The sequence below is a fragment of the Carcharodon carcharias genome, chromosome 26 (genome assembly GCF_017639515.1).
Source record: "Carcharodon carcharias isolate sCarCar2 chromosome 26, sCarCar2.pri, whole genome shotgun sequence".
Lineage (NCBI taxonomy): Eukaryota > Metazoa > Chordata > Chondrichthyes > Lamniformes > Lamnidae > Carcharodon > Carcharodon carcharias.
In genome coordinates this window covers 10,784,535-10,804,903 of record NC_054492.1, presented here as the reverse complement: position 1 = coordinate 10,804,903, position 20,369 = coordinate 10,784,535, and the positions used below count along the sequence as shown (strand labels likewise).

The window sequence follows — 20,369 nt, the reverse complement described above, 5'->3', positions numbered from 1 at the left end:
GTTGTTGGTCTCTCAAAACACTCTTTTGTGTAGCCAGCTGCTCTCTTGTTCATCTGTTTCAATTAATGCTGTCAAATGGTTTCCCAAATCAGTAGAAAGCTACAAACTTTATGCATAACCACAAGAAGGGGTCAAAGTCAGACTCTGATAACTGCATGCCAGAATCTCTACTGCCAATTATGTCAAAACTCTTGAAAAGAATAGAGTAAGAAGCTGTTACGTGATCTCAATCTCAACAATTTACTGTCCGCTTGCCAATTTGGCAACAGAGCAAATCAGCAGTACACGTTCTCAGTTTCAAGGTCTGAAAATGGAGCTGTTTTTTTAATTGCCCGGGATAAAATAAGAGCTGCCATCTTTGAGAGATGCAAAACTGATGTGCCCTTTTACTCCCATTCAATGTTAATTGAAAGCAGCAGATGTTGGTGTCATCAGAAATTTTGAGGAAAAATATGTCAGCTTAGATATCACTGAAGGATTTCTAATAAAACAGTACCGCCTGTTACAGTACTTAATTTCATGCTCCAGGAATGGAATGGTTTTCTCAGCATCAAGCAGTAACCCCTGACTTTCATTGACTCTCCAATAAGTATTTTATCCTAAACATTGAGAAGCTAATGTTGTGTGGCAACTCTAATGAACTGCTGATCTGCCTGCAGCAGTGTTTGAGGATAAAACCACAAGTAATACAATAAATAAACAAACATCCATCATCTTACCTCTGCTTCGGGATTGGAAGAATAGTTGGCCCCACAATGCTTCCCACATTCATCAGGAACCCGATAAATTTCACTATGAAATTTCTACATGGGTTAATTCCCAATCTGAAAAATGAGTTATCGACAAAAGCAAAATACCATAGATGCTGGGAAATCTGAAATTAAAGCATTAAATGTTGGAAATACTCAGCAGGTCTGGCAGCATCTGTGGAGAGAGAGACTGAGTTAACATTTCAGGTCGATGGCCTTTCAACAGACTTGAGAAATGAGTTAATGATGTTGTTAAATATCAGTTGCAGAAATGTCATATGAATGTGTTAAGCTTTTATATGTTAAAATCTTGAACAATAATTTTAAGCCATTTTGAGACGCCTTTGGAAAGTAAGAGAGATGCAGATAACTCAAAGTAACAATGCAAAATCACAAATAGTGTCAATACTGCTATTTAACTGAAGCATGATGAAATTGGCAATATTGGTTCATTAGAAATATTCCATTATATTTAAGTCAACATACTTTGCCTTAAAATTTCTGATGGTGACCTTACTGCAGGGCTGCACCTTTGGAATAGAATTGGGTGTGAGGGGGAAAAAGGAGCCATGTCTCACAGGGCAGGCATCTCATGAAAGTGGGCATCACAACTTTCAGCAGAAGATATTTGGTCCGTACCTATTGTCTGGACACACCAACTTGCCTTCAAACTGATCTGAGATCACCTGAGACTTCCTGTTCACATTGTGTGACTTAAAGGCTGCTGTGCAGAATGGGAATTTGGGATTTTGACTACTGATTCTGAAGGATATCTGTCTTGTCACTGCAGATGCAATTTTAGTTCCAATGAGCGCTACTTTTAGCTCACTATCTTAGGCACTTAAATTGCATTCCGGACTGTCATTTAGACCAACTCATTTTGGATAAACAAGTTAGTGATGTTATTAGTTTGGTGAATATGTTAACTAGTTCAGCTAAATAGCACTGTGAAAATTTAACTTTGTTACACCTGATAGCAAAGCCACTCTACTTCACTTGCCATCTATATATATATATCTCAAGAAAATTGTGAGGGATTGTTATGCAGTAAAATACACATATCCCAAGTTCCAGGAGGGGAGGATTGGGATATGATTGCCCAAGGCCACGATACCTGCTTCACCACAGTTGTCGCACAGTTTGTCACAGCAACATTTGTTCATGTACCCATTTAAGAAGACAACCATCGTCTTTACTCCAAACCTTGTGTATATGCTAGTTTGCCGACATAATTCCTTTTTCATTTCTGTAAGAGTGAGCTGTCATAAACAAATTGCTTTGACCTTGCAGTCTTGTTCAGGTGGGCTGTTTGTCATAAGCAATCTCGAGTGAGAGACACACACAGACAGACAGACACTGTCAGCTTCACTCATCTTGGTCTCTGCTTTTGGTTTAGAGAAGTCTGGACTGTTTCCAGGTCCCGAATCCATCCCAAGGGGGAAACAGTCACTCATTGGGATTTTGACGAAAGCAAATTGGCATGGGGTCCTACCCAATTAAGGGCAGCGGTCGGGTACTTGAAGCTAGAGGACCAATCAGAAGCTAACCAGCTTGAAAAGAGCAGCAGCCTGTAATGAATGATAACCGAGAGGGTGCTACAGCACAGTGGTGCCCTGTCTCTAACTTTTTTCAATCTTTAATTAATGAGCAAATACAGCAACCAGGCCACCACTGTGGTGGTGTGACAGGGGGGAGTCCCTCTACAGGACGGCCTGTGGCTGCATCTGCCCCAGACAGGCACTGAGGGCTTCTAGGCCTGTCTGAAGCTTTGGCTTCTCGGCCTGCTGCCAGGCACCTAAACTGGCCTTTGACTGTGTGGGAAACTGGACGCCAACTAGAAAATTCCAGTTGGCCTCTTTTAAGTGGGATTAACAAGGCTGTTAATGACCCTAATCAACCCTGCCAGCCCCAACATGCCTGACTAAAATAGTCTGAAACTAGGTTACAAAAGCAGCACACCAGCCAGTGTCAGCATTTTCGGGCCCCGTCCTCCTCCATACCCCTAGTGGGGTCCGGAAATCCTGCCTTCTGTGTCTTCTTCATAGGTAAACCACACTGGTTGTCAATTTGTTAAAAATATTCGTTCTTGGGATGGGGGCATCACTGGCTAGGCCAGCATTTATGGCCCATCCCTAATTGCCCCAGAGAAGGTGGTGGTGAGCTGCCTTGAACCGCAGCAGTCCATGTGGTGTAGGTACATCCAGTGCTGTTAGGGAGGGAGTTCCCGGATTTTGACCCAGTGACAGTGAAGGAACGGTGATATATTTCCAAGTCAGGATGATATGTGGCTAGGAGGGGAATTTGCAGGTGGTGGTGTTCCCATGCATCTGTTGCCCTTATCCTCCTAGATGGTAGCGGTTGTGGATTTGGAAGGTACTGTCTGAGGTGTCTTGGTGAGTTCCTGCAGTGCATCTTGCAGATGGTACACACTGCTGCCACTGTGCATTGGTGGTGGAGGGAGTAAATGTTTGTGGATGGGGTGCCAATCAAGTGGGCTGCTTTGGCCTGGATCTTGTCCAGCTTCCTGAGTGTTGTTAGAGCTGCATTCATCCAGGCAAGTGGAGAGTATTCCATCACACTCCTGACTTGCGCCTTATAGATGGAGGGACAGGCTTTGGGGAGGCAGAATATGAGTTACTTGCCACAGAATTTCCAAACTCTGACCTGCTTTTGTAACCATAGTGTTTATATGGTTGGTCCAATTCAGTTTCTGGTCGACGGTAACTCTTCAGAATGTTGATAGTGTGGGGTTGAATGATGGTAATGGCATTGAATATCAAGGGATGATGGTTCGATTCTCTCTTGTTGGAGATGGTCAATGTCTGGTACTTGTGTGGCAAGAATGCTACTTGCCACTTGTCAGCCCAAGCCTGGATATTGTCCAAGTCTTGTTGCATTTGGACATGCACTGCTTCAGTATCTGAGGAATCGCGTATGGTGCTGAACATTCTGCAGTCAAAAGCAAACATGCCCACTTCTGACATTCAATGGCTTTACCATCACTGAATCCCCCTCTCTCAACATCCTGGGGGTTACCATTGACCAGAAACTGAACTGGACCAGCCAGATAAACAGTGGCTAGGAATCCTGCGGCAAGTAACTCAGAAGTGGGGTTGAAGGAATGTTATTGATGAAGCAGCTGATGATGGTTGGGACTAGGACACGATCCTGAGGAACCATCTCTTAACAATACCATCTCTTATCCATTGCGTATTCACATATCACTTTGTTCACAAAGATCACAGACATATGTTCTTTGTTATGCTCGAGATCAAAGTGCTTTTGGCGAAAAGCTATCTTTAGTAAGCTATCACTTCCCTCCCTCAACCTACTTTTTGACAGTACAAAGAAATGATTTTGCAATACAGGATACTTATCTCAAAAAGCTTCCTAATACACAGCTTCAGCTCTTTATTAAGCTAATATTTGTATCTCCAGGTGGGTTACATCCGCAGGATCAGTGTGTTCTGTCTCATGTGGGAAAGGAGTCCGCCAACAACGAGTGACATGTGAGCAGCTAACAGCCAATGGAACATTAAGACTGTTATCTCCAGTGTTTTGTGCAGAGAAGGCAGAACAGCCCCCTGAAGTAGAGGATTGTTTATTGCAGCCTTGTGTAGGATGGAAGAGTCCAGCATGGGGAGAGGTAATGATACAGTTCACTGCGGAGAATTATTTGGTGTTCTTTGATATAAATGATGATTGTGATAAAGAATGAAAGAATTGAAGTTTTGCTGAGGCCAAATTTTTCGCATGCTGGTTAAAGCTCTTGTGTCAAGTTCCTATGCTGATCCAACTTCATTTTTTCAAAATAAAGCTCACCTAAAAATTTTACTCAAGTGAGCTACCAGGGAGTACAAAATAGCAGAACTACAATCCAGAGGAATTTTCCCTGTAGTTTTTAATGACATAACTAAACAAATTATAACACATCTCAGGTCATATTTCCGACAGCACCGGTTTGGGATTACAAGTCTATAATCTCGCTCAGCAAGTGCCAAATTAAACACCTATGAGTAAATCTTTGCCATTTGGGCAATAAGCACGGCCTGGGAGCAGTTCACAGAAAACTGACAAATATGGAAGATCTCATGCATCTTCTAAAGCCTGCCTGATTCTCTTACCATTAAGTTAATCAGAGGGAGGATCAAGCAGACTCTTACTTTTTTTATTCTTGTTCATGGATGTGGGCTAGGCAAGCATTTATTGCCCATTCCTAATTGCCCATCCCTAATTGCCCTTGCTCAGAGGGCATTTAAGAGAACCACATTGCTGTGGCAGGATAGCAGATTTCCTTCCCTAAAGGACATCGACAATGTTTCATGGTCATCATCAGACTTTTAATTTCCGATTTTTATTGAATTCAGATTTCACCATCTGCTGTGGTGGGATTTGAACCCAGGTCCCCAGACTGGAATACTGGTCAGTGACAACACCACTATGTAGCTTCTGCACCTCCATGCAGTTCTTGTATAAAGCCCAGGCAGTAAAGATGGAAATTGATTCCATCATCTCGTTGGTGATGTGACCATTTTACTAGAAATTGCTTTTGGGTTTACATCAATATGGACTAATCAACTCTGGTTGCAATTTCGACTTTGGGCAGCAATGTATTGTAACATGGGCGATATTGAATCTCCTCCATTATCACCAATCACCAAAGTCTCAATTATCCCCTGTAAAAGAGGACCTGATTGATTTAAAATATAAAATAGCCATGAGCAATGAAAGTACAATTTCCAGTTTTCCCAAACTCAATTGAAACTCAAGCATTCAATGGGATTTAAGAATACATAATGCAAGGAAATAAATTGGCCATAATTTTATTTTGCTGTAAGAACAGCTGTTGGCTAAGAGATCAGATGTTAACGTTGGTGTGAGAGAAAAACAGTACATCTCCTTTGGGACATTGCTGAAAAGGTGTTACATTATAGGTCATCTGCTGGTCTTTTTTTGCTAAGAACAGTGATATGAATTGCTGCTCCCACTCTTACCCTTTGAGCATTTGGCCTGTATGTGACAGTAAAGGGTAAATTTACACTAGTCCCCCAAGATTCTGTAGATGCAGTAACCATGGTGAAAGGAGGAGTTTTCTCCATTTACTGTATTGGAACGAAAGCCAGCGGACGTGGTATCACATGGAGTCAAGTGATGCCAACAGTTTAATCCTATTGCTGTGCAGGGATCCTTCATGCGCTAGGTAACTTGTGCAAATCCCCAGCAGTTTGAAAGTTGAATAACAAAGTGCAGAACTTTGGTCATGGATACAATTCTAATTGAGAATATTGAGTGTTGGTCACTGACTGCTTAACACCTGGCTGCATTTAACTCCTAGCTGTCTTGCCTGCATGTGATAATTGAAGTGAGACATTAAATATTGCATATTACTACAGATTTCAGCTTATAAAAAATTTCTCTGAACAAATGCCATTTTAGCACTATTTTTACACGGTATTTTTTAAGTAGCTATTCTCCTGAGACTGAGATGTTAACTGCTGGAGAATCTGCAGTGATTGGTTGAGGTTGACAAAGAAATTGGACCTTAAGGTGCCCCAAAAGTTTAAAGCGCTGCCTGTAGCTGAATGGAAAGGAATGAATAACGAATTCACACCAAGGAGACAAGTAGAGCGAGAAAAAAGAAAGGGTCTCTGGAAAATATAAAGTGAGTGGCAAGAAGACATCCTGAAGTCCATTGATTTTCCAGCATCCACAGTTTTTTGTTTTTATCCTAAAGTCCGTAGTTATTTTGGTTAAATGACAGGTCTCTAAAGCAACTAAATGTGTAAACGTACAAGAGCACAACAATACTGTAGGCTTTGGGACTTTGTATTGCTAATTTAACAGGTTACACCCACTGTGAATCAAGATGATTATTGTTACTAATATAGGTATTCCTAAATCCCATTGTACTGCAAAAACTAAATTCCTCTAGACTTGGAGCAAGTACCATTTTCAGAAACACCAACAATTAACACCTTTGTTTTATTTGATAGTGCTCTGGTCGTTGTGTGGGTCACAGTGTTGCTGTACAGCATCGTCAAATTGTATGTCAGTATACAAATGGAACTTCAACTGCAGAAATCACCTGTGACAAAATGAAGAGGTATTAAGCAATTAAGGGAAAACACTACTGTAGTTTGTGATTTTTCCACAGTGTAACATTGCCAATTATGTGGCAAAGATATTGAAGACTATTTATGGATTGTGTTGAATGGTTTTGATTTCTGATAATTAAATATCAGAGAAGTACTTTAAATAGTATTTCAAACAATAGCAAAAAGTCAGTTTAAAATGAGCTTTGCAATATAATTTATAGTTCCAACTGGAGAAAGTTATTTTTAGTACTTACTTGAAGTTATACACTGGATATTGATATATACCATCGAAATATAGATTGATATGTGTAATTAATATCTACTGTGAAATTGATATGTACTGTGGATGTGCACAAAGATTTGCATATGCACTATCGACATCTACATGGTCGATCATTTCAAGTGTCATTCATAGTATCTTCACCCTCTGCTCGTGAGGTCATGCAGTTCCTTGGTTGGGTTTGGGTTGGGTAGTGAAGCCCCTGTCACAGTGCCAAAATGGCTCTTATCAAAACCACAAATGTTTATCTTAAATATACAGATAAAGGTAAACTATTCCCCCTCATCTTTCTTGAACTATCTGAAGCCTTTGACAGGGCTGGCCACACCATCCTCTTCCAACATGTCTCCACTATCGTCCAGCTGGGTGGGACTGTTCTTGATTGCTTCCGTTCTTATCTGTCTAATTATATGCATAATATCACTCGCAACGGCTTCTCTTTCAGCTCCTGCATTATTACATCTGGTGTCCCACAAGGATCTATATCCTTGGCCCCTCCTATTTCCCATCTACATGCTGCCCCTTGGCAACATTATCTGAAAGCACATCATTAGTTTTCACATGTACACTAACACACCCAGCTCTACCTCACCACCGCCCCTCTCAACTCTTCCACTGTTGCTAAATTATAAGACTGTTTATCCGACGTTGAGTACTGGATGAGCAGAAATGTCCTCCAATTAAATTTTAGGAAGACTGAAGCCATTGTTTTTGGTCCCCACTCCAAACTCTGTTCCCTAACTGCCACGTCTACCCTCCCCCCGACAACTATTTGAGGCTAAACCAAACAGTTCACAACGTTGGTGCCATATCTGACCCCGAAATGAGCTTTCAGCCTTGTATTCATGCCAAGTCCTTAGGCAGCAACTTCCAAACTTATTACCACTATCATCTAGAAGGACAAGGGCAGCAGAGGCATGGGAACACCATCACCTGCAAGTTCCCATCCAAGCTACTCACCATCCTAACTTGGAAATATATCACCGTTATTTCACAATCGCTGGGTCAAAATTCTGGAACTCCCTCCCTAACAGCTCTGTGGTGTACCTAATCCACATGGACTGCAGAAGTTCAAGAAGGCAGCTTACCCCCACCTTGTCATGGGCAATTAGGGATGGGCAATAAATGCTGGCCTAGCCAGTGAGGCCCACATCCCATGACTGAATAAAACAAAACTAAGCCTGTCTATTTCCACCTCCATAACATTGTACCACTTTGCCCCTGCCTCAGCCTGCCTGCTGCTGAAATCCTCATTCACGCCTTTGTTAGCTCTAAATTTGACTATTCCAATGCACTCAAGTGTAGTCTCCACATTCTACTCGCCATAAACTTGAGGCCATCCAAAATTCTGCTGCCTATTGCGATGGTATCCTAAGCCATAATGTGTGGAGTCGGCACAAGCCAGTCAACTGGAGGCCGCAGGGCCCGCACTGTAATCCAAGAACATAAGAACTAGGAGCAGGAGTAGGCCATTCAGCCCTTTGAGCCCCCTCTGTCATTTAGTGAGATCATGGCTAAGCTTCTACTTTAACACCATTTTCCTGCACTATCCCTGTATTCCTTGATGTTTTTAATATGTAGAAATCCAGCGATCTCAGTCTTGAACATACTCAATGACTGAGCCTCCCTCGGCCAGAGAATTCCAAAGATTCACCATACTCTGAGTGAAGAAATTACTCCTCATCTCAGTCCTAAACCTCCAATTGCATTTCAGGTGAAGGGTGAACTGAGCCAAGGATTGTCTCAGAAGCAATCACGCATCTCTAGGGCCACTGTTCCCTATGCTGAGGGTAATGTTTTCAGCACTTTTCACTTCCTGAGTTGGCCCAGCCTCCAAGGGGATGGTGAACCCAGTCGGCGCAAAAACTGGCCCCATGTGACTGTCTTTTTTTTTTGCAAGAGAGGAGTTGATGGTGGCGCAATTGGAAAAAGGGAAGCATCAAGGCTGGATGTGAGAGCAGAGATGAGGAAAAATAAGGTTGCCAGTGCTGCTACAGTTATTTTAAAGGAACTGATTGACCAGAATCAGCCACACAGTGCTGTTACTGAGGTTTAGATTAAGGTGTTTCTGGTGGATCCATGCCATCAAGACTACCCTAAGTAGAGCTGAGGAGTTTCTGCAGAAGTGCACCATTTTGGTGAAGGCCATGCTTGTGGAACTCACATTGTTTGGGAGCTACTGTTGGATGAGAATCAGTGGCTAAGTCCTTGAAGAAAAGAAACTGGAATTCTACCCAAGGAAGATCAGACCTTTGAAGGATGTTGTGGCTGAGATTAGTGCCATGTGTGGTATAGAACAATAGCAAAGGTACAGCACAGAAAGAGGCCATTCAGCCCATCATGTCTGCACCGACCGAAAAATAAAAATAAAAAACTAGCCGCCCATTCTAACCCCAACTTCCAGCTCCTGGTCCATAGCCTTGCAGGTTACAGCACTTTAGGAGCTGATCCAGGTGCCTTTTATAGGAGTTGAGGGTTTCTGCCTCCACTAGTAAACCAGGCAATGAATTCCAGGCACCCACTATTCCCTGGGTGAAGAAGTTTTTCCTCATGTCCCTTCTAATCCTTCCACCAATCACCCTAAGTCTATGCCCCCTGGTAATTGACCCCTCCGCTAAGGGAAACCAGAATTTCCTGTCTCCTCTATCTAGGCCCCTAATAATTTTGTACACCTCAATTAAGTCACCCCTCAGCCTCCTCTGTTCCAAGGAAAACAACCCTAGCCTATCCAATCTTTCCTCCTGGCTGCAATTTTCAATCCCTGGCAACATTCTTGTAAATCTCCTCTGTACTCTCTCCAGGGCAATTATGTCCTTCCTGTAATGTGGTGACCAGAACTGTACACAAACTTCCAGCTGTACATCTATGTTTTTATATTCTATACCTCATCCAGTAAAGGAAAGCATTCCATATGCCCTCTTTACTGCCTTATCCACCTATCCCACCATCTTCAGGGACCTGTGAATATGCACTCCAAGGTCTCTCACTTCCTCAACCCCTCTCAATATCCTTCTGTTTATTGAGTATTCCCTTGCTTTGTTTGCCCTCCCCAAATGCATTGCCTCGCACTTCTCTGGACTTGATTCCATTTGCCACTTTTCACCCACTCAACCAAACCATTGATATCATTCTGGAGATAACAGCTATTTCATAACTCTGTCCATTTTTCCTGCGTAAACTGCAAACTAGTGGCATTGATAGTGAGGAAAACTCCCATAGCCTTCAGGTCCTGCAAGTGGACACACGCACCTATTTGAAGAATCCAAACTGCCTGCCCACTCTTGCCCCAATCATTATTAATACCGTCTTGCAATCCACAGGCCTGTCTCTGTTAGGCGATGTAAATCAAACCGATGTAATGTGGAGTGGAGAACGGGACCATGGAGACAGTGTGCAGCAACATGTGGAATTGGTTTCCAGTCTCGACGGGTAGCTTGTATCCATAAGAAAAATAACAAGGTTCTGGCTGATCAGTATTGTGGATGGAAGAAGCGGCCAATCACATGGCAGCGTTGCAATCTAACCTCTTGTGACAGTAAGTACAATTTTACCCTGCTTAATATCAAAAATAAAAAATTACATTTCTCACAACAAAGCGAATGTTTAGCTTCAAACATTGTACAGGAAGAAACTCAATTTTTTAAAAAATTGTTGCTTTTGGCCTATTTTAGCTTCGAATAGGATTGTGTGCCAATCTGTTGGGATCTCATTACAATTTTCTTATGTGCTAAAACTATGGCAAATGAAAAAGTGAATCATGTTTCCATTCTTCACCCCGATAATGTGTCAGTTATTTAGATTTGGATGCGTTGCTTTCAGCTTCTGAAGGAGAATGTGCGGATTCAACGCGCTACTGTGCACTTGTGAAACGTCTGCGGCTGTGTCATCTGAACACCTACAAGCAGAGGTGCTGTGATTCCTGCAGGATGCTTTAATTAATATATGGCGCCATTCGTTGGATCGTAATCAATCTATAATAGACTGTGAAGCGATTTATACAGAACTCCATGTCGGTGAACTGACTGCAGTAGAACCTGGTACAAGTTGAACCAGAGGGATATTTTAATATTGTTGTAAATCTGCTTGTACATACAGAAATGCACAAAAGGTTTCCTGGCTGTTTCTTTATGTTAGTCAAATATGTACCAGCTGACCCTTAAAGCAAGAGCTTCTCAACAGTTCTGCTTTTCAATCTAATATGAATTTGTTGTGCTTCAGTGTCTATATTTTTTTCTAAGCTACAAGAGATATGTGTTTAAGTTACATCACAGAAGTTGGTATGTGGACTATTTACTTCCATCTGGGACCAAAACTTTTTCTGAATGTCCAAGTGGACTGATGCTTCACAAACATACAGCGAAGATCAGGAAAAGCTTTCAACCCCAGGTGTGTTATTGACAAGAGTGTTTATCCCTTTTTATTACTGTAAACCACTTTCGTTTCACATCTGATGTTACAGGTTTTTTAATATTTAGATCAGTAGGCAAAAACACAAGAGCATGAAGCATTCAGTCCTTTAGGCTTTTAACTTGTAGATGCCTAGATCAACAGCAAATTAATGTCTGTTTGAACATTAGAATAAATTAAGAAAACTCTCTTCCCAGCGGGAATCCCACATTTGTCTGAAATGCATTGAGGGAATTGATGTATGGTGTTGTACGCTTATCTGCCCTATGTGCCTCCAAGTGTGCATTACCCTCGGAATGAAAGCATAGAATTTACTCTATTGTTCTTGATTGCAAAGAAATATCATAAGTCATAACGTGTGCTCGGGGCAAAACACTTAAAGGCTGATCTCACTGAGTGTCTGTCTTTTTTTGACTGCAGCATTCTGTTCTTAAAGCAAGCAAGTAATTTATCCAGGTTGCCTCCAGATGGGATGCCTAAGTTATAATGCGATGCTTCTTCTAGTTTTTTGTATTCATGTCTCAAAATGCTCCTTTGAAGGAAACGTAGGAAACCACTATTCATAAAATATTTAACAGAGTAGCTAGTTGTAATATTTAATTAGTGGCACAAGTGCATTTTACATTACTCTTCAAATATAGAAGGAAATATTCAAAAAATGCAAAACCTTCCTGTCTCTGGAGAGTCTCAACCACTTTCAGTTATACTGCTAATAGTTGACCCTTTACTGTTAAATTAATGTTGCTGCAGAGACTTGAGGCCTCAGCTTTACACAGATATGTAATGCCTATAATTCCCAGGGCTAATACAGGTTATAATCAGTGTGTGGGAGTTTTCTGTGGCAGCCCATTATAAAAAACACATGCTGAAAATGGTTCTTGCATCCATTACTGACAGAGTAAGTTATACACTGTATATCTGGCATTTTTCAGTGTAGAATATTTGTGATGATTATATGCATATAAAACTGATTTATATAATAATGATTTCACTATTTGTAAGCCCCAAATAAAAACTAAAAATGCAATGTGTTTAATTTCCAAAGTCTTCTGAAGAAGTAACTATTCTAGTGAATCGATTTTTCTTAGTTCTCTGTGATTCAAGGACACTTGGAAAAAAACTGAGATTTCCCTGCTAAGTCTTCGTAAATTGTAATTTTAAACATATGGAATTTCACTTTGGAACTGGTCACGTTAAACATTTGCCCTCAAAGTAATACTAAAAATAGCTTCTGGGAACAATATGACTGGTGAACTAACAAGCTCAAATATCAGAGTTATTTATAATGTGTTAGCAAAATTTGCAGTGTTTCACTTTCTACGTCTCAATTTTCAGCTATTTTCATCCCTTACTTTCAAAAGGTTTCAAAAGTAACAGCACCTAGAAACTTTGTGAATTGTTCCTTCCAAGGGAACAATTCACAAAGTTTCTAGGCGCTGTTACTTGGCTGGTGCGTAAGATGTACCAAAAGTGACTCACTCATTGGTCTTTCATTTTTTGGATTTTTGGGGTTAATTTTTGCCTGGGACTTCCATCCCATACCCATCCCCCTGCCACCCCACCACCCAACAGTGCTCAGATACTTACTGTGCAGAGAATTGAGTTCAAATTTCCCCATTTCTCTATAGAACATGTTTGTACACTAATACTCTGTGTCACTGTGCACAACATGTAGCTGAAATATTCAAGTATATTTGGTATCATTAATTATATATAACAACTGTATGCTCCTTAATTTAAGCCTTTATCCTTACAAACCCCATTGTTTTCTTAAAGTCTTGATGAATCTATAACTCTATTGAGCTTTATTAAAATGAATATTCTGGCTACAGTAAAGATGGCAGAATATTAATTTTTATTATCCGTTGACAAGGTAATGATGCAGGGTATTAATTCAGTTTAGGCATTTGTTATGATAAATTAGAATGTCAGTACCGAAGGATTTCTGTAACTCAGTTGGCAAATACTTCATGTTTAACAATAGGCATATCTTTAAGTTGAGTTTAACAGTATTATAGGTGATGGAAAACATTAATTGTCTGTTCACGTATGGTTGTGCATTGATGAGTGCTCCAGTTATGTTCCTGTATTCAGCTGTTTTAAGTTGGTCTTTTCCATAAATAGGATAAATAGGTACCTGAGGGAATACCCTCTATTTTACATTGTCCAATCATTAATGGGTCTTGGCCTTTTGCAAAAGGTTGTGCATAAATTAAGGAAAAATAATTGTAACATATTACTTGTACATATTTATTTCCTGTTAAGTGCAATACTGAATGCTGTATATTGTGTGTTATAAAGAATATTTTTGTTGGGACTTTTATTTTTTACTACCAAAGCTTTGGTTTTAAATTGCTCATCACTTTCTATTTATAGTTAAAATGCTTATAGCTATCTCAAGCACTTGCCAAATTTGTCTAAGTTAATTCCTTCCTCTCCAGACATAGAAATGCATGCTACGTGGTAATGAAATTATCCCAAGATCAGCTTTTGTGTCTATTTGCCATTTATACTATGATGTAGGGGTGTCCAAACTGAAGCCCCATAGGCTACACATGTAGCCCTTTACCTTTGGAAAACTGACCTGTAAAGACAAGATGATTCAGTCCTATTTGTGTTTATGTTCCTTATTTATAAGTTTATCTGTCAATCTGGAGGTTGGGAAAGGGTTGATTTTAGTGCTGGATCAATTATGAGTCAGTACACCAACATCTGATGGCCTCAGCTACTTGTCACATTTGCAGATATCCTTGCTGCTCTAATTGACTCCTGGCCCTCAACACCTCAAATTTAAAATGTTCTTGTGTTTGTTTAATCCTTTCCATGGCCTCATCTTTCCTTATCTCTGGAACCTTCTCTCACGACCCCCATCACAAACTCTGGAGAGCAGAATTTTGTTGGCAGTGTGGATGTCCCAGTGTTCGGATGCAAAGCAGATGATATGTCTGCACGGACTAGCAGTGGAAGATGAAATGGAATTTTATCAGGGCTGCCTAGTTAAGAGTCAGCCAATAACGGGGACCGATTGAGGGGGACGTCTTGGCACCTCAAATGTAGGTGCCATATTTGAAGGGGAAGCATCTGCTGAGGAGGCTGAAAGGAAGGACGGATACAGGTGACTGCAGCAAAATGGCAGCTGCTGGAAGACATGAGACCCATTGTAACTTGCAGCGCTCACCACTTAAGGCCTCTCACTCCCTTTACTCTGCATACGTAAGATGAACCTTAGAGAGAACCATCAATCTTTATATCTCTGATGTGTCCGCCAAGTTTTCCCAGCCTCCAACCCCGTGCTTTATTCACACTCACCTTCCCTGTAAGGCAACACTAGCCATGGCTGCCATTTGTAGCTAATACTAACTTGCTGCCTCCTGAAGCTCCATTCTTCACGTGCATTGCTGGAAAAATCTGTAAACCTCTGGAAAATATCTATTTATTGGCTCCTTAACAGGCTCGGTTGCCTATCCATCGTCAATAAGCAGTTTCCACTCGGTAGCCAACCGCTTCCAGGAAACATCAACAGCAGGGGGAACATGTCAGGCTTGCATCCCAACCCATTCCCCTGCCATTTTGATGGCCCACCCTCTTCCCAGCCCATCACCCTGGTTCCAGAAAAATGACACCCTCTGTTTCTCAGAGCGAGACCCCTGAAATATCCATCCCCTTTTCCTTTGCCCCATCATTGGTGGCTGTGCCTTCAACTGTGTGGTTTCCGCTCTCAGCAGTCCCCCCCATGAATACATTCTGCTTCTCCAGCTCTCTCTCTCTTGTCCAAACTTGTAGTCATCCGTCTTAATTATCTTTTACTTTGTCCATTTTTTTTGCTACATCTCTTTGAATCAACTTTTTACATCAAAGGCACTATATAAATGCAAATGGTTAGTTATTGTTCAATTTTATCTGTGGCCTCAAGTCTCCATGATACACATGATGAGGCTCACATAAATGTTTGGACACCCCTGCTATAATATGGAGCAAGTTTGAGCTATGCCTAATATTTGGAACATTGCTTCACAGCTCCAGTTGTGATGCCAGGGACATTGAACATTCATATATTTTGTTGAACTTGCTTCAGCTTAAAAAAGTACAATAAACCCACATTGTATTGCAAATATATAATCATGGAAACAATATTTGTGCTGTGTATGTAATCCAGGTTTGTTGTGTGACTTTTTTTTACTGCAGTTTAATAAAATTGAACTTTTAACCACAAATATCCATTTCTAATTAATTTAGAAGATGTTAATCTCATGACAACTGTTTTTTCTTCAGACAAGATATCGTGAAGCTGTCTGCCCATTATTACATTGCTTACAAATCTGTTAACATCTAGTTGTTACGCCAAATAAATAGTTTTCATCTTTCTGAGAATTTTTATTGGTAGATCTTGTTCTCCCAATAGATTGGTCCATTGGTCCTTGGTCAGCATGCTACAACCTTCATAGATGCTGGCATTTCCATTCCTGAGCATGAATGAGTTAAAACTAACTCCTGTTGATTTTTAGTAGATTTGCTGTATGTGTCTCTCTCAGGAAGTGACTTGCTCGGAAATTAAATGTAATTATTGCATCTAGATTTTTCTGGCAGCTGCTGCTTCAGGTAAAATACGCTCAACGGATATTTGTAAGGCAAGAGAAAAATCCACCAACAAATGGGGAAATTAGGGTTTCCTTCGTATTCAGTTTAGCACTAACAAATCCCCTTCACAATGTTGCTACTGTGCAGTCAAGGGAAACTCGCATTTTGTTTTTCTTGGAGAAGGCTTTATTGAGGAGAATTAGGACGTAAAATCTTTGGGCTTCCTTCTACTTTTTGAGATTGACAACTCTGTAAAAGTTTCCAGGGATTAAAATTTAATTGGGATGTTGGGAATCAGGGAATAAAATGACAGGGGCATTTAAAATAAAGTTTTCTTTGAATGTTTCCAGTTCTCTTTCAACTTTTTTATTCCACGTAACACAGGGTTGCCACTTTGCTGGTTGATTTCCCCTTGTCTGTGTCTGGAACAGGAATAGGAACTATCAACCACCATGTTTTTTCTGGATTTGGCAGGTGGTTTTATAGTCAAATGCCATTCTTGCCACTAAGCCTGTCCCTTATCCAGGCTACCAGCACCAATACACACTGGCCTGTGCGCACCGGCGGCTAGGTTCTTCAGTGACAAATTGGTCCTGGAGTGGGACTTGAACTAGGAGTATCCTGACTTGGGGGCAGGGGCACTATCGCCTGAGCCGTGGACAGGATCTCAGTTTGAATGCTTCCAGTTATTACAAAAATATTGGAAATATGAAGCAAAAAAGTAGTTTGCCTGAGTGTCAAGATTTCTCCCATTGGGTAATAAAAAGCTTGTTAACTTTCGAACTGGCGTGGAAAAGTTCTGCACTGCAAGGATAGACATACCAGGTGAGACGAGGGAGATTGCGATGACACCTCCAGGAATACATCCAACCAGAGTTGGTAACATTACATATACGTGTGAACCTGGGTCAACAGATGGATTGAGAGGTTTTTCATATTTAATGTAACTTAATCAAAGAGAAATTATAGTGACTTTCGATTCAGATTCTAGTAGACAACAACTTATAGGGGAGACAGTAGCATAGTGGCAATGTCACTGGACTAGTATTCCAAAGGCCCAGACTAATTCTGTGGGGATTTTTTCTTTGTAAAAACCCATCTGGTTTCCTCTTTAGGGAAGGAAATCTGCCATCCCTATCTGGTCTGGCCTACATATGACTCGAGACCCATAGCAATGTGATTGACTCTTAACTGCCCTCTGAAAAGGCCTAGTAAGCCACTCTGTTCAAGGGCAATTAGGGATGGGCACCAAATGTTAGCCTTACCAGTGATGCCCACATCCCCTGAAAGAATAAAGAGCACATTTACCACCATAAAACATCCCAATGTGCTCACAGAGGAATTGTGAAACAAAATATGACACTGACCACATAAGGAAATAAAGTTTGGTCTTAAAGGTTTAAGGAGTGAGGTAAAGGAAGAAAGAGAAGTAAAGGGAGGGAATTCCAGAGCTGAAGACACAGCCAACATTGAATCAAATCTTCTCAAAAGGCCAGAATTAGTTGAATGTAGATATCTTGGAGGTTTGTGGGCTGAAGGAGACAGAAAAATGAAACATAAATCTGCCCAATGTCTAAAGAGATCATCCCACCTAGTAGCTCAAAGTATGGATTCATAAAAAAATAAAGTATCCCTGCTAGCGAAAGGGAATTGGATCCCTAAAATCTGTGTAGGTCCATAGGAATGCTGTAAAAGGCCTGAGAATTGGGTTGGATCCTGGGAACACACAGTCTTAGCCAATCCTCTGTCCACATTTCCAGCTTGGGGTGGAAACTCCTTCTGCTCTAAACATGGACCCCTGCATCTCACATATGGGGCTGGATTCTCGGAGTCAGGGAGACTCTGCAGACCTTTAAATATGATGGACAGGACCCGATTCCAGTATTCATGTCCGCATTCCCAGCACTCAGCCAAGCCTCATTATGCATTCTTGGCTGACAGTCCAACATCTGTTGGTCTGTTGAAACAGGTGCATACAAGGGAAAACATTACTAAATCAACAGCTTTTTTTCTCAATGCTTATTTACACAAGATAAAGAGGTGTCAGTGCTTGTAGGTTCTGCAATTGGTACGTTAAATATCTGGTTGTTTGATACTTTTATAGAGTTGTAGTAACAACATTTTTAAAGCAAGTTATGAATCGCTATTTTTTAAGCTTTTCCACACATGCCATTGTTAGTATCATGTTCACTGGTTCTGTACAGAGTGTATACTCGGTGAAAGGGCATGGGAGTACTACAAGTTGGCATGGAGGGTATGAGGGGCCATTAGGGGTGGGTAGGTTCATGGGTTGGCATGTTATTATGGATAGGTCGTGGGGAATAGGTTGAGGGGAGGGTGAGAGCCTAATATTTAATAAAACAACTGGGATAAAGTCCAACTAAGGTGAGCCTTTCAACCAGAATGCCTTGACACACAGCAGCAGCTGTGGCTGCCCCCATGTTGCATCCATGGGCAGCAGGTCCAATTCCATGCAATGCCCATGCCACCCCCTCCTCCCTTCCCCCCCACCTTCTGGGGCATCTTTTCCCAAATTGGGCATGCGGAGCCAGGAAATTTCCCAACTTCCCTCTAATATGAAAATCCTGTCCGTGGAAGCACTTTCCAACCCAGAATATTCTTCAGGGGCCCACATAGGCATATTAGCCTCAGCCTCTGTAGAATTGTGCCTGCTTTCCTATCATGTTTGACAGCTTTACAAATAGAGCCTTTAAAAATCACACCTCAGACTAGGCCTGAGCTGGAAGTAGGGCTGATAATCTTCCTGATTTGGACATATACCTCCCAAAATAGATGATTTGTCTCCTGATTGCTGCTGCTGCTGGTAAATTGGAATTCAAGATCATATTCATAAGAACACAAGGATTGGGAGCAGGAGCAAGCCATTTGGCCCCTTGAGCCTACTCCACCATTCAGTAAGATCATGGCTGATCCAATCATGGCCTCAGCTCCATTTTCCTGCCAGCAATTGCTTGGCATTTGCACACTTTCCTATCTCAAATTGCTTCGAACTTTTCTTGTAGGAAGTCAGAATGCAGAGGCTGTGCTGCACACAAATTACAGAACACAGGCACTAGTTCATCACTGAGCTGGCGTGGATCAATCTGACCCAACGTCTTGCATATTGACGTTCTGTCCCTGAGTGTCACCAAGGCGGCTTTGACCCCAACTCTAACCCTAACCCCTGGACACTGATAAAGTAGCGATGTGCCCTGTGGCTGGTGTGCAGCATGGCCACAGCGTTCTCCACAGCATGGAGACAAGTGCCAATTCCTGAGGCTGGCCTTCCACCTGCTTCCACTTAGTCAATCTACATGGAGGATATCACAATAAGGGAATTATTCATCAATTTGAATAGTGAAACAGCTAAGCAGATTAATCAGAATTAGTAACAAAGATTAGGGTTATCGACTACGGCTGTTTCAACTCCTAACACAAAACAAATGCTTTGGATCAAACACAAAAAGGCAGCAACATACTTTGTAAAGGAACAGCAAATCAGTAAATAGTCCAGTTCTTAGAGGGGGATAGCTCTTTCCCAGTATAATCATCATTCTCCTTAATAGCATTTTTCTTTGCTTTTTCCCTTCATCTCCTAAGGTCAGAGATTCAATGTGCTGAAATTCACCTGGCACTGACTCTCACTGGGGTACAGTTCCCTGGCACTGATTCTCATTCGGGTACAATTCCTTGACACTGACTCTCATTGGGGTACAGTTCCCTGGCACTGACTCTCACTGGGGTACAGTTCCCTGGCACTGATTCTCATTCGGGTACAATTCCTTGAAACTGACTCTCGGTCCCCTGGCACTGACTCTCACTGGGGTACAGTTCCCTGGCACTGACTGTCATTGGGGTACAGTTCCCTGGCACTGACTGTCATTGGGGTACAGTTCCCTGGCACTGACTCTCACTGGAGTACAGTTCCCTGGCACTGACTCTCACTGGAGTACAGTTCCTTGGCACTGACTCTCACTGGAGTACAGTTCCCTGGCACTGACTCTCACTGGGGTACAGTTCCCTGGCACTGACTCTCACTGGAGTACAGTTCCCTGGCACTGACTCTCACTGCAGTACAGTTCTCTGGCACTGACTCTCACTGGGGTACAGATCCCTGGCACTGATTCTCACTGGGGTACGGTTCCCTGGCGCTGATTCTCACTGGGGTACGGTTCCCTGGCACTGACTCTCACTGGGGTACAGATCCCTGGCACTGACTCTCACTGGGGTACGGTTCCCTGGCGCTGATTCTCACTGGGG

The 20,369-nt window shown here is 41.8% G+C and overlaps 1 protein-coding gene across 2 annotated transcripts in view; it reads left to right on the top strand.

Moving 5' to 3' along the window:
* adamtsl3 (ADAMTS-like 3) overlaps positions 1-15,745 on the top strand; it is a 604,254-nt gene extending 588,509 nt beyond the window's left edge. For both annotated transcript variants that reach the window (XM_041175078.1, XM_041175080.1), the window contains 4 exons: positions 4,188-4,395; positions 6,743-6,852; positions 10,445-10,659; positions 10,944-15,745. In XM_041175078.1, the coding sequence (XP_041031012.1) occupies positions 4,188-4,395; positions 6,743-6,852; positions 10,445-10,659; positions 10,944-11,059 (649 nt within the window). In that variant the 3' untranslated portion in view covers positions 11,060-15,745. The remainder of the gene's footprint in view (positions 1-4,187; positions 4,396-6,742; positions 6,853-10,444; positions 10,660-10,943) is intronic.
* Positions 15,746-20,369: the final 4,624 nt, after the last annotated feature.